The sequence below is a fragment of the Anopheles funestus genome, chromosome 3RL (genome assembly GCF_943734845.2).
Source record: "Anopheles funestus chromosome 3RL, idAnoFuneDA-416_04, whole genome shotgun sequence".
Taxonomy (NCBI): domain Eukaryota; kingdom Metazoa; phylum Arthropoda; class Insecta; order Diptera; family Culicidae; genus Anopheles; species Anopheles funestus.
Window position 1 is genome coordinate 46788902 of NC_064599.1, and position 12432 is coordinate 46801333.

The 12432-nt window shown below is 42.0% G+C and overlaps 1 protein-coding gene across 1 annotated transcript in view; it reads left to right on the plus strand.

The window, feature by feature from the left end:
* The window catches only part of LOC125767753 (nuclear pore complex protein Nup160 homolog), a 76497-nt gene extending 64988 nt beyond the window's left edge, over window positions 1-11509 (plus strand). Inside the window, exon 14 of the mRNA XM_049434627.1 lies at window positions 11058-11509. Coding sequence (XP_049290584.1) covers window positions 11058-11087 — 30 coding nt within the window. The 3' untranslated portion in view covers window positions 11088-11509. The remainder of the gene's footprint in view (window positions 1-11057) is intronic.
* The last annotated feature ends 923 nt before the right edge of the window (window positions 11510-12432 follow it).

Genomic DNA, 12432 nt, shown 5'->3' on the forward strand with positions numbered 1-12432 from the left:
GCGAAACAAAACGTGGAGAGTCGTAACAATTTTGGGGATCATGCCGCTTGAACAAAATGATTCACATCTTCGCTAGCGGAACATGCATGCTATGCATGGTATGCAAAAAGTATGTGCTAGTGATCGTTGCGTACTTTGATGATCGATTTCTTCCTCTGGCAATCTGGTGATCTACCGCAGTATCACTGTCTCCAGGGTAGCATTGCATTCTTCGGTTAACCTTCATTTCAATGACCACCTACCCGGGTATGTTTTGCACTTTTAAATCTTAATAACATTTAATATAATGAATCTATCGACTTGAAACTTTAGGAATGCTTAAAAAATCATGTTTTCTATCATATACGCAATAACCAGATTTTTGTATATTTTTTTTAAATATACTTTTAGTTCAATATTCGATTTGTACCCCTTACTTCTATAACCACCCTAGCTACAAAAATGACCATAAATTCATCCGAAATATTCATTTTCAAAAAGGGGGAGCCAAACTGAACAAGACACGTACTGTGCGCGGCAGACTTTTTGCTTGCACTGTTGAAGAATTGTGCAGGGGGAATTATTTTTGCCTAAATTTAACTTCGACAACTGTTGTGAGACAAAATCTGCTTTTCTTGCTCGCCTATGGATGGAATTGAAGAATGGAATAGAAGATGTGCAAGATGGGATTTGAACTCAATTTAGACACCCTTCCCTATACTAAATGTCCTGCCACTACGATCACGACTACGGGAATTGGCTGTTCGTCCGCGCGCGAAGAACGTTGTATAAAATAGCGGTGGAAGAAAACATTTCCACAACCATGATCTAGGAGTGTACATCTGTACACTTTTTAGTACTCTTAGGTTTTTGGTGCAAATAAGAGGTAAGATGTATTTTGAGTAAACACAGCGAAACATTCATTGCTAGATATGCGTCCTCACCATTCTAACACATATAAAATTATCTTTTTTCAATCAATCAATATCAAATGAACATGCATTCGTTAAAGCATATGATGCATAATGATTTTTTTTTAATACAATGTTAACATTAGAGGCAAAATAGCTCTAAATTTTGTTTTAATTGCTTTTGCAAACTTAGCTTTATATTTTGATTGTTTTTATTGAATTTCAATAACAATTCAAAAAATTGATATTGTTGGTGATAGTATAACAGCGTAACGGTTTTCTTTACTAAATGAAAACAATTTATTATCATGAATTGATATTATCATTAAAATTATATGATTGCTTTCAACAAATTGCTTCGTCAATATACCACAAGTCATTGATTCATAATTGGAAATCAATCATACGCTTCGATTCAAAATATCGTTCACGTGATGCAGACTACAGATGAGTTTAATCCGTTAGTAGGGAAAATCATTAAATTGTACATTTTTTAAGTAAAACATCGTCCACGCGTTGGAAAAGAAATGCAGTCCGTATGAATGATACACGTGGTGAAGACGACATACTTTGCAATGATCGAACGGCAATAGGTTTCTGTAGTATCGTGCCAGGTCCTTCTGCTCCCGTCGATAGTCGAACATCGAATGCTGTCGCCTTCCCTAAGCGGTGTGCTCCTGCGCCTCTTTCATGTGTGTGTGCGGCAACCCAATTAACAATTGCATAAGGTCGATTGCCAAAGGTGTAAAAATAAAGTCATCCCGGTGTGCCCAAGTAGAAATTTCGAGCAGTTTTTTGGCTTTTTTTAATGGACTCGACCGCGCGGCAGCTTATCGGGGGGTCGGATGGCACGCACACAAGAGAAGCCATGGCGACACGAACACATTTACACCAACTTGTCAGCCGGCCTTAGCGTAGGCGAAAAAAAGAGGTTAGGTCAAAGTCTGTAGAGTAATGAGGTCTCGGAATAGGCTTTGTTGACATTGCCATCTTGGATTTTCATTTTGACAGTTAGACGTCCTTGGCTATGTATTGGTGAATTGTTTACTGAGCAAATTTCAGCGCTCGTAGTTTTGGCGACAGTCGTTACAACGTTAAAATGTGGGGAATATATGCACTATTCCATAAATTTCCATTGCGCATTGTATTACACGATAATCACACTATTAAAAGATTTCGTTTTAAAATAAAATCTACAACAATTAACCGTAGGATATTTTGAAACAAAATCATGTTTACACGAGCAGCTGAAGCAGCCTCTAAAACTGTTAGTATTAAGCAACGTTTATTAAGCAAGATTTGACACCTCCTATGATTCGACACGTCTGTGTGTCGAACGTTTAGTTTGGCATCACTGCCTAGTACTATATAAGAGCTCCGCGTTATGAACTTCTGTATTGTATCCTTCCAGCAACTGTACAATAAAGAACTGTGAACTCAACGTGTTTTCCGCATTCCAAATTATTTAACAGGTTATGGGCCCAGAGTGAAAGGCTCTTGTTAAAAAATGACGACGTATCAAATTGTGCTTCCGCGTCTGAAAGACGATAACTTTGAGATATGGAAATTCCGTTTGGAAATGGAATTGATTCGGCAGGATTTGGTGTCCTACATTTCGGAGGCCAAGCCGGAAGAGCCGAATGAAAAGTGGATAGCCGGTGATGCAAAAGCACGTGCTGTGATAAGTTCGACGGTCGAGGATAGCCAAGTAGTTTATATATTGAATAAAACTACGGCAAAAGAGATTTGGGACACTCTTTGTTCTGTTCATGAAAGCAGTGGCCTCCCGTCAGTTCTTTGTGTACTGCGAAAACTATGTTCGCTGAGATTAAGTGAAGGTGGCAATCTTCCTGCTCATTTAAGTGAGATGGTAAAAATGAACACGCGTCTTCAAATGGTGGGCGAAGGACTAAAAGATCGAGTATTCATGGCTATGATCTTGTCTAGCCTTCCGCCGTCTTACGGTAATCTGATAGTAGCACTTGAAAATCGTCCTGAAATCGAATTAACATCTGAGTTCGCGATGAGCAAGCTACGCGAAGAATACCGCAGGAGAACTGAAAGTGAAGTTGGCAGTGCGTTACCGGAAGATAAAGCCCTTCATGTGAAGTTGCCAAAAGTGAATGGTTCTATTTGTTACCATTGCCGAAAACCAGGCTATTTTCGGAAGGATTGTGCTTTGTTAAAGAAACACAAAGCAGGACAAAAAGCTGTCGCCAATTTTTCGTCAGTTAAGGGCGAAAAAGGATGGGTGGTTGATAGCGGTGCGAGTAGGCATATGTGCGGTGATCTAGATCTGTTTAAAAGTGTTGTGAAACATCAAAGGAACAGTGCAGTTTCCATAACGTTGGCTGATGGTAAAACTATCAAATCTGCCGGTATTGGGAGTGGAGTGATTCACGGTATTGATGACAAAGGAACAGCTTGTGAAATCATGGTGTTGCGTTCTTTCTTGTGTAGTGTGTAACTATAAGACGTTGATGTTGCCCTACGTTGTGTATTTTATTTCCTTTCAAAATCACGTCCTATTCCTAGCTCTCCTTGTACGCGACTGACTAAAAAACGTATGCACTGTGGAAACAGTGCTGCCAAAAAACTTCATTATCCACTTCGGTGACAGTAATTCAAATTGTCAGTTAACCTATAATTCATAACTCAACATAGCGGCCACCTAAATTTATCAAATTTACCTTATCCTTTCAAATGGCAACAAACTTATCTTACTAGCTGGTCTTTTATAGATCCCTCCCTTGGTTCGAACGTTTACTACCCGAACGATCCCATCGGGTCCCGGAAAACCTCTATTATGCGTCCTAAAGGCCAATAGTATTCGCGCCGCATCGCACTGAGATGATAATATTCTGCTATAAGTCTGGTCAACCAAGACTTCTTTGATATCGCTAAAGGATGCCTATAATTATGTTGCGTCATATACCTGGCACGGTTCAAGCGGCCACCAACTCGGAGTAGACCATCGGTATCCAGAAAAGCTCCTAAAGTTTTCAGCGATGATTTCGATCGCAATGGTTGACCGCCCTGCAACTCCTTTATATCATTAGCAAAATAGATTCGCTGTTCCCTTTTTACTAGCATTAGTTTTGCTTCCGTAAGCTCGCCTAACGATAAAACGCCCTTGCCACAGCGACTTGACATCCGCCGACAGCGATTGATGAACCGCAAACAATAGGCAGTAACCCGCAATAGACGCTCAAAGGTAGAGAACCTATCACACCAATCGTCCTTTTCCGCTTGTATCGAAAACACTACAGCCTGTTTGCGACGCTCCACTAACTCCTCTTCAGGAGCAACCATAGCACTATGAACATGCCATTCATCTTCTGGATGCTGCAACCAAGCCGGACCATGGAACCACAATGTCGATGATAACAATTCCTTGGGCATTGCACCACGTGAGACAATATCTGCCGGATTGTCGATACCCTTCACGTGCATCCATTTATAGCCATGTGTCAAATCCTGAATTTCAGACACTCTATTCGCTACATAAGTGGCCCATGAATACGAAGGTGCCCGTATCCAGTGCAAAGCTATTGTAGCATCCGTCCACATGAATGTCTCCACTGCTTGGTGTCTTATCGCTTGTCGTACAACCCTTTGCAATCTGGCAGCCATCAGGGCTCCACAAAGCTCTAATCTCGCCAAAGTAATCCTTTTGAGAGGTGCAGGACGTGACTTGGCGGCGAGCAATTCAACTCGAACACTTCCATCGTTGTCAATCGACCATATATAGACGCACGCTCCATAGGCCGCCTCCGAGGCGTCCGAAAAGCAATGCAGTTGTAAACCTACAGGATTTGCTACAACTGCGTGACGCGAGAATTTGACGTCCTTTAACAGCGCTAATTGCGATCGGAAGACGCACCATCGTTCCTGCAACTCAGCCGGTATTTCTTCATCCCAACCACCAGTTGCTAACCAGAGTATCTGCATATTTATTTTCGCCCAAGCCGTAACAGGTGCCACCAGTCCAAGCGGATCATATATGCGCGCCACCAGGGAATAAATCGTTCTGCGCGTCCAATTCTCGTTGCTCATCCCAATGGTTGAATCAATGTAGAGCTGGTCCGATTCCGTCAACCATGCAATGCCCAGTGTCTTTACTGGTTCCTCCGGAACCTCAAACCTTTTGACTTTGGAAGTCGCCTTTTCTTCCGCTGGAACATTATTCAGCACTTCTGCCCTATTGCAGTTCCACTTTGTGAGGTGGCATCCACCAGATCTCAAAAGCATTGTTAACTCAACCTGCAACCTGGCTGCCTCCTCCACGGTCGAAGCCCCACCGATGTAATCGTCGACGTAAAAATCCTCTTTCAGCGCTTGCTTGGCTAAAGGAAACTTATTCCCGTCATCATCCGCCAATTGATGCAGCACTCGAACCGCCAGAAAAGAAGACGACGCGAGACCAAAGGTTACTCGTTGTAGCTCGTAACATTCTAGTGGCCGATCTGGTGAACTTCGCCATAGTATTCGCTGCAACGACGTGCAGTCGGAATGCACCTTCACTTGCAAATACATCTGTTTTATGTCGGCAACCAACACCACAGCTCTCATGCGAAATCGCAACAACAACGCTAGCAAGTTATCCTGGATAACTGGACCAGTCATTAATAAATCATTGAGAGATTTACCTGTGTCCGTTTGCGCCGATCCGTCGAACACTGGTCTTACTTTGGTGCTTGTACTCGATGTTTTAATAACCGGATGATGCGGCAGATAATAAGCAGTGCTTATATCCTCACAGCTCAGTGTCGTATCAACTTTGACTAAAAATCCCCTTTGGATGTAGTCATCGATAACGGCTGAATATTGCTGCTTCAAACTCTGGTCTCGATTAAAACGACGCTCCAGTTGCAGAAATCGCTTTCTTGCCGTCGACTCCGAATGTCCCAATTGAATCCGCACATCTCCCTTTAAAGGTAGTTTCACCACATATCTACCTTCACCATCCCGATGATGGTGTTGCATAAAATGGGCTTCGCAATCATTTTCCTCTTGTGTCCGCAATGGTGCATGGTGAACTTCTTCAATAGTCCAAAATCTTTCGATTAAATCCTCCAACCGAACACAAGTACCACAGGTAATATATGGATGGCTTACCTTGGTTTGCGGATTCTTCGTATGCACTTGTCCCACGGCTACCCATCCGAATACCGTGTGGATGAATGTTGGAAGTGCAGTTCCAAAATCGGCACGCAATATTCCGCGGCTATCTGGCTTCAAGTAATCAGCGTAAAATTCAGATCCTAAAAGCAAATCAATATTAACTTTCTCATCAAAATAAGGATCTGCTAGTACGAAGTTAGATGGAAGTTGTTGACGGCTGATTTTTGCACCACTCGCTGGATTGTATCCTGTTATTCTCGGCAGCACCAGAAACTGCATGTTTTCCTGATACTTTCCATCTCGGGAACGTACTTTTGCCATGACCGATGTCTGCAGGCTAATCCTCGATTCACCAACAACCGATAGAACCGTACTCGCCTGTGAGTATGGTAAGTTCAGTCGCGCAGCTAGGTCTTTGGTCATCAAGCTTACTTGTGAACCACTGTCGATCAGCGCTCTAGCTGGCAACCACTTGCCACCGCTGGTTTTCACGTGGACTATAGCGGTCGACAAAAATACAGTACCAGATCCTTCTCCAGCTGACGCATTAACTGCTGCATTCTGACTTGGTGTGTCTTCTAGAGTGGCTCTTGCTGTCCCGTTGCCCTCACTATGCAGCAAAAAATGATGCTTTCTGTTGCATACAGTGCATCTCGCGCGAGACCAACACCTTGCCTGAAAATGCCCAGGTTTTAGACAACTAGAGCACAGCTTTTTTCCTTCAACTATTTCACGCCGTTGTCCCACAGTTAATGCACGGAAAGCATCACAATTGTCTATCAGGTGCGACCCACCACACTTTATGCATTTGGCTTCCACCGCCACATTCGACGCAACACGACGTTCACTGACGACTTTGCCCGTCGCCTTAGGTTTATCGACAGCAACAGCGTCCATGATGCGCGTCTGGGCTCGCAAAAAGTTCAATAAGTCGCCCACCGAATTCTCATTGCTCTCTTCCACACGCCGTTCCCATTTTTGTTGCGTGCTTAGGTCCAGTTTGGAAACAATGATTTGTGCCAACAGAATACCCCACTGGTCGGTGCTTTCACCAAGATGTTGCAAAATCTTCAGATTGCGCTCGAAACATTCGATCAGCCCATGGATGTTCTCATTGTTCGCTGTCTTCATCTGTGGCCATAGCAACATCGCATTAACGTGGCGCTTTTTCAAAATGTACTCATTGGCATAACGCTTATTCAAAGCAGCCCACGCCACATCATAATTCGCATTGCAAACCGGTAATGCATCTATCACCTTTAATGCTTCCCCTTTGAGCGATCTTTTCAGGTAAAGCATTTTTTCCACCGAAGAGAGCCTTTTATTGTCGTGTATTGTCACAACAAACATATCATGGAAGGATAGCCATTCATCATACTTCCCAGAAAATTCAGGTAGTGTTAAGCGAGTAAGCCGAACCGCGTCACTTGTACTGCTGTCCTGCTCTGGTTTCACTCGCGCCATATCGCTCACTTCGCCTAATTTTCGCAGTAATTGTCCTTTCAATCGAACCACTGAGCTCTCCATGTTGTCGTATATTGCGTCGTTTTCTTCGGTTCTTTCTTTCGCATCTATCTTTCTAGCAATTACCTGGAATTCCCGCCAACGATCGTTTAAGAGTTCAATACGCGGTGTCAATTCCGGGTAATCCTTTTCCTGATAGTCCACAAGAAACTCGTCCATCCTTTTCACCGATCGCACAATACGGTCACGCTCACGTTTTGCATCGCTCACATCACAAAACAGCGCGCGCCGCACCCTATTTGGAGATTCAGCTTCCTCTGAAAAACCTGCGAAAGGTTCTTCCTCATAAACCGCCATTTTTCACGACACTCAAATGAAGAACTCCAAAGGACACAAATCGCTTTGACGATTTACATATATGAGTCGCTCCAAAACGTACAAGAACACGATAACCGATTTCGTGGTACACAATGGATTTCACACGCAATATCGCGATTTTCACTTTAACAGAAATCCCCCCAGATTGTTCCACTTCGATTGTTTTTCGTATAGGTAACCAGTACTATCACAAACGCATTAACTTTTAAACCAATCCTGGTCACGGCATCAATGTTGCGTTCTTTCTTGTGATAGTGTGTAAATTATAAGACGTTGATGTTGCCCTACGTTGTGTATTTTATTTCCTTTCAAAATCACGTCCTATTCCTAGCTCTCCTTGTACGCGACTGACTAAAAAACGTATGCACTGTGGAAACAGTGCTGCCAAAAAACTTCATTATCCACTTCGGTGACAGTAATTCAAATTGTCAGTTAACCTATAATTCATAACTCAACACATGGTTAAAGACATTTTATATGTTCCCAGTTTAAGCAGTAATCTATTGTCAGTGTCTTGCTTGTGTGCTGATGGTTATGATGTAATGTTTACGAAGGAACTGTGTAACATTATTAAGAATGACCGGGTTGTGATACAAGGCTTTCTAAACGGCAGCATATATGTGCAAAATAAGGAGTCGGCGTATGTAGTGCGAACAGGACAACATAGTGAAAATTGCTGTCATTTGTGGCACGAGCGTTTTGGGCATAGGGAAGATTCCGCGATTAAGTTGCTGTTTGAAAATAATTTAGTGACTGGTGCAAAAATGCGGTCGTGTCCGGAAAACTTGAAGTGCGAAACATGTTTGGAAGGGAAACTTTCACGTACAAAGTTTCCAAAGATATCAGAACGACAGACAAAAGAAATGCTTGATCTAGTGCACAGCGATGTCTGCGGTCCAATGCCGACAACAACACCAAGCGGAAATAAATATTTCGTTACCCTGATAGACGATTTTAGCCGATATGCAACAGTTTATTTGGTCAAAACAAAAGCCGAAGTTCCAGATAAAATAATAGATTTTGTTAACCTTATGCGTAACCAGTTTGGCAAAATACCGAAAATATTAAGGTCGGATGGAGGTGGTGAGTACGTTAACGATAAACTAAGAGCCTTTTATCGGAAACAAGGTATTCTAATGCAAACATCCACTCCATACTCGCCGCAACAAAACGGTGTCGCGGAAAGGAAAAATCGGTACCTGGAAGAAATGGTAACGGCTATGTTGTTGGGTGCGAAATTGGACACGAAATATTGGGGTGAAGCAGTTCTGTGTGCAAACTATTTGCAGAACAGACTGTATTCAAGTGTAGTGAAATGCACTCCGTATGAAAAGTGGTTCTGTCGAAAACCAAAAGTGGACCATCTTCGCGTGTTTGGTTGCGGGGCATGGGTGCACGTCCCGAAAACAAAAAGAAACAAATTTGAAAGCAAAGCTCGAAAGTTGACTTTTGTTGGGTATTCCGAGCAACAAAAGGGATATCGTTTCGTGGATTTGGCAAACGAGAGAATCACAATAAGTCGTGATGTTAAGTTTTTGGAACGAGACGTACAGCGCAAGCAACCGGTCAGTACCAGTGAGTGTGTAAATCCTAATACTGTTGTTGTTTTCGAGCAAGTTACCGAGAAAGAAAAAGCAGACGAGTGTGTGGCGTCGAACAATGAAGATCTCACAGAAGGGTCGAATTCTGAAGACTCATTGTTTCTTGACACCACTACCGGATTCTCGGAGCTGGTGGAAGGGGACGTCAACGAAGACAAAGAACTACCAGCAGTTCGGCGAAATCGCGGTAAACAGCCTGGGTACTTGGACGATTATGTGGTCGGTATGGCGAAGCTGATCGAGGACGAACCAAACACATGGCGTGCAGCGATGAACTCATCAGATGCTCGTTCCTGGAAAGCCGCAATGGACGATGAAATCAAGTCACACGAAAAGAACTGTACGTGGGACTTGGAGGATTTGCCACAAGGTAAGAAAGTCATTGGTAGTCGCTGGGTGTTCAAAAAGAAAAGAAACGAAAAAGGAGAAATTATTCGTTTCAAAGCGCGCATTGTGGCACAGGGTTTTAGCCAAGTTTATGGGACTGATTACGATGAAACGTTTGCTCCGGTAACACGATACAATACGGTACGTACGTTGTTGGCAATTGCGGGACGAGACAAATTGTTCGCAAAACATCTTGATGTAGCGACAGCATATTTGCATGGCAACGTAGAGGAAGAAATATATATGCGACAACCTCCTGGTTATGAAACCGTTGGCCAAGAAGGGAAAGTTTGCCGTTTAAGGAGGAGTATATACGGGTTGAAGCAATCAGCCAGATGTTGGAATAAGGCACTTTGCGATGTAATCGAGAAGTTAGGTTTCGTTGCGAGTAAGGCAGACCCTTGTTTATTCACGCGTGTTGATAAGAAGCTATTAACATTTTTGGTAGTCTATGTGGATGACTTGTTAGTTGTTTGTAAGGACGAAAAAGAAATAACAAGTGTTTATAATCAACTGAAAAACCATTTTGACATCAATATGTTAGGTGAAGTTAAGAATTTTCTGGGACTGCAGGTCTTAAGAAATGAAGAAGGAGTTTTCTGTCTTGGTGCTCAGAACCATATTGATGGACTAATTACGAAACTCGGATTAGAGAATGCAAAATAGGCAAAGACCCCGATGGATTCAGGTTTTCTACGAGACGAGAAACCTAGTAATGTTCTGAAAAATGGTACGAATTATAGAAGCATTGTAGGAAGTCTATTGTACATTGCAAATTGCGCTAGGCCTGATATTGCCGCATGTGTTGGGATTCTAGGAAGAAAATTTAGTGAACCAACTGAGAAGGATTATGTAGCGGCAAAGCGAGTAGTGCGGTATTTAAAACGTACAAGGGATTGGATTTTACATCTCGGAGGCAAAACGTATCAAAGTCTGGTAGCGTTTTCCGATGCAGATTGGGCAGGAGATGTTAGTAGCAGGAAATCCACCACGGGATTTATGATTCTTTATGCAGGATGAGTTATATCATGGGTCAGTAGACGTCAGAGTTGTATAAGCCTTTCATCCATGGAGGCGGAGTATTGCGCTCTAACAGAAGCCTGTCAAGAAACAGTATGGCAAAAGCGACTTTTAGAAGATATGCGAGAAAATACGAGTGGACCAATAATAATATATGAAGACAATCAATCATGTATAAGTTTTGCAGGATCAGGAAAGGCAACTAGAAGATCGAAACACATAGAAACTAAACAGAGCTATGTGAAGGATTTGATAGAAAAGAAAACAGTGACCCTGCGGTATTGTCCCACTGAAGAGATGACGGCTGATATATTGACCAAACCTTTAGGAGCAACAAAACATTATAAGTTTTGTAAGGTTATGAATCTTTCCTAAACTATGTAAACGTTGAGGAGGAGTGTTAGTATTAAGCAACGTTTATTAAGCAAGATTTGACACCTCCTATGATTCGACACGTCTGTGTGTCGAACGTTTAGTTTGGCATCACTGCCTAGTACTATATAAGAGCTCCGCGTTATGAACTTCTGTATTGTATCCTTCCAGCAACTGTACAATAAAGAACTGTGAACTCAACGTGTTTTCCGCATTCCAAATTATTTAACAAAAACAACCGTACACATACAACTACACAACATCGTGTAGGAGCTTCGGACACCTATCTGTCATTTTTATTTTTCATTGTTATTCCAAGAGCTGCCAAAACCCCTCTATTACGAGACCTCATTACTCTACAGACTTTGGGTTTGGTGTGATCCTTGCTTGCTTCTAATTCCTTACAACAGCGCGACTGTTGTAGATATCCGATCTATTTTTAGATTTGCGTCTGCGAATGAGATAGGAAGAGAACATATATTTTTTAATTAGAGAAATTTTTTTTACGCATCGAGGCTTTGGGCATGGTACATGGTAGTAACGGGATCGCTGCTATTCAGATGATCTATTTTACTGATCTGCGGCTGGCGTCAAAACAAATGTGTTTGGTGCTTTCTACACGGAGGAACGCCAACGTTGTTTTTTATTGTTCATGTTCGACGTAGCTTTTATTTGGTTTGGATATTACAATGATAAAACGATTATGTAAATTAGATTTGATTTTGTATTTTATTGATCTTTTGAATCTGTATACACTTTCTTAACACTTTTAATGATGCCTTCGGTACAATACGTAACGTATCTTCTTTTCAAAGCTTTACATTTTTTGTAGGACAGGACAACTCCTTACTATGCCCTAGACACAATCAACATTCTGTTAAGTAAAATATACTCTCATGTTTTTTTCAACCTTGTGAAGTTTCGGCATGCCTTATCCAGTTCTTGAACTCTGTTGTTCTACATATAAGTGGGGTAAGGATCCGGTACTGTTCTAACTTATAGTTTAGTTATACTCTTTTTACAAAAATCTGACTAATACGTTGAGGGCAGTTTATAAAACATCATCCTTTATAGCGAAACTTTAGTTACATATATCTTATCTGGTCACTTCTAAAGGACTATCCTGGGAAAGGTAATCTACGCGCTCACTATTTTTGTCCACAGCTAGTTAAGCTGTTTAACTAAACAATTATGCT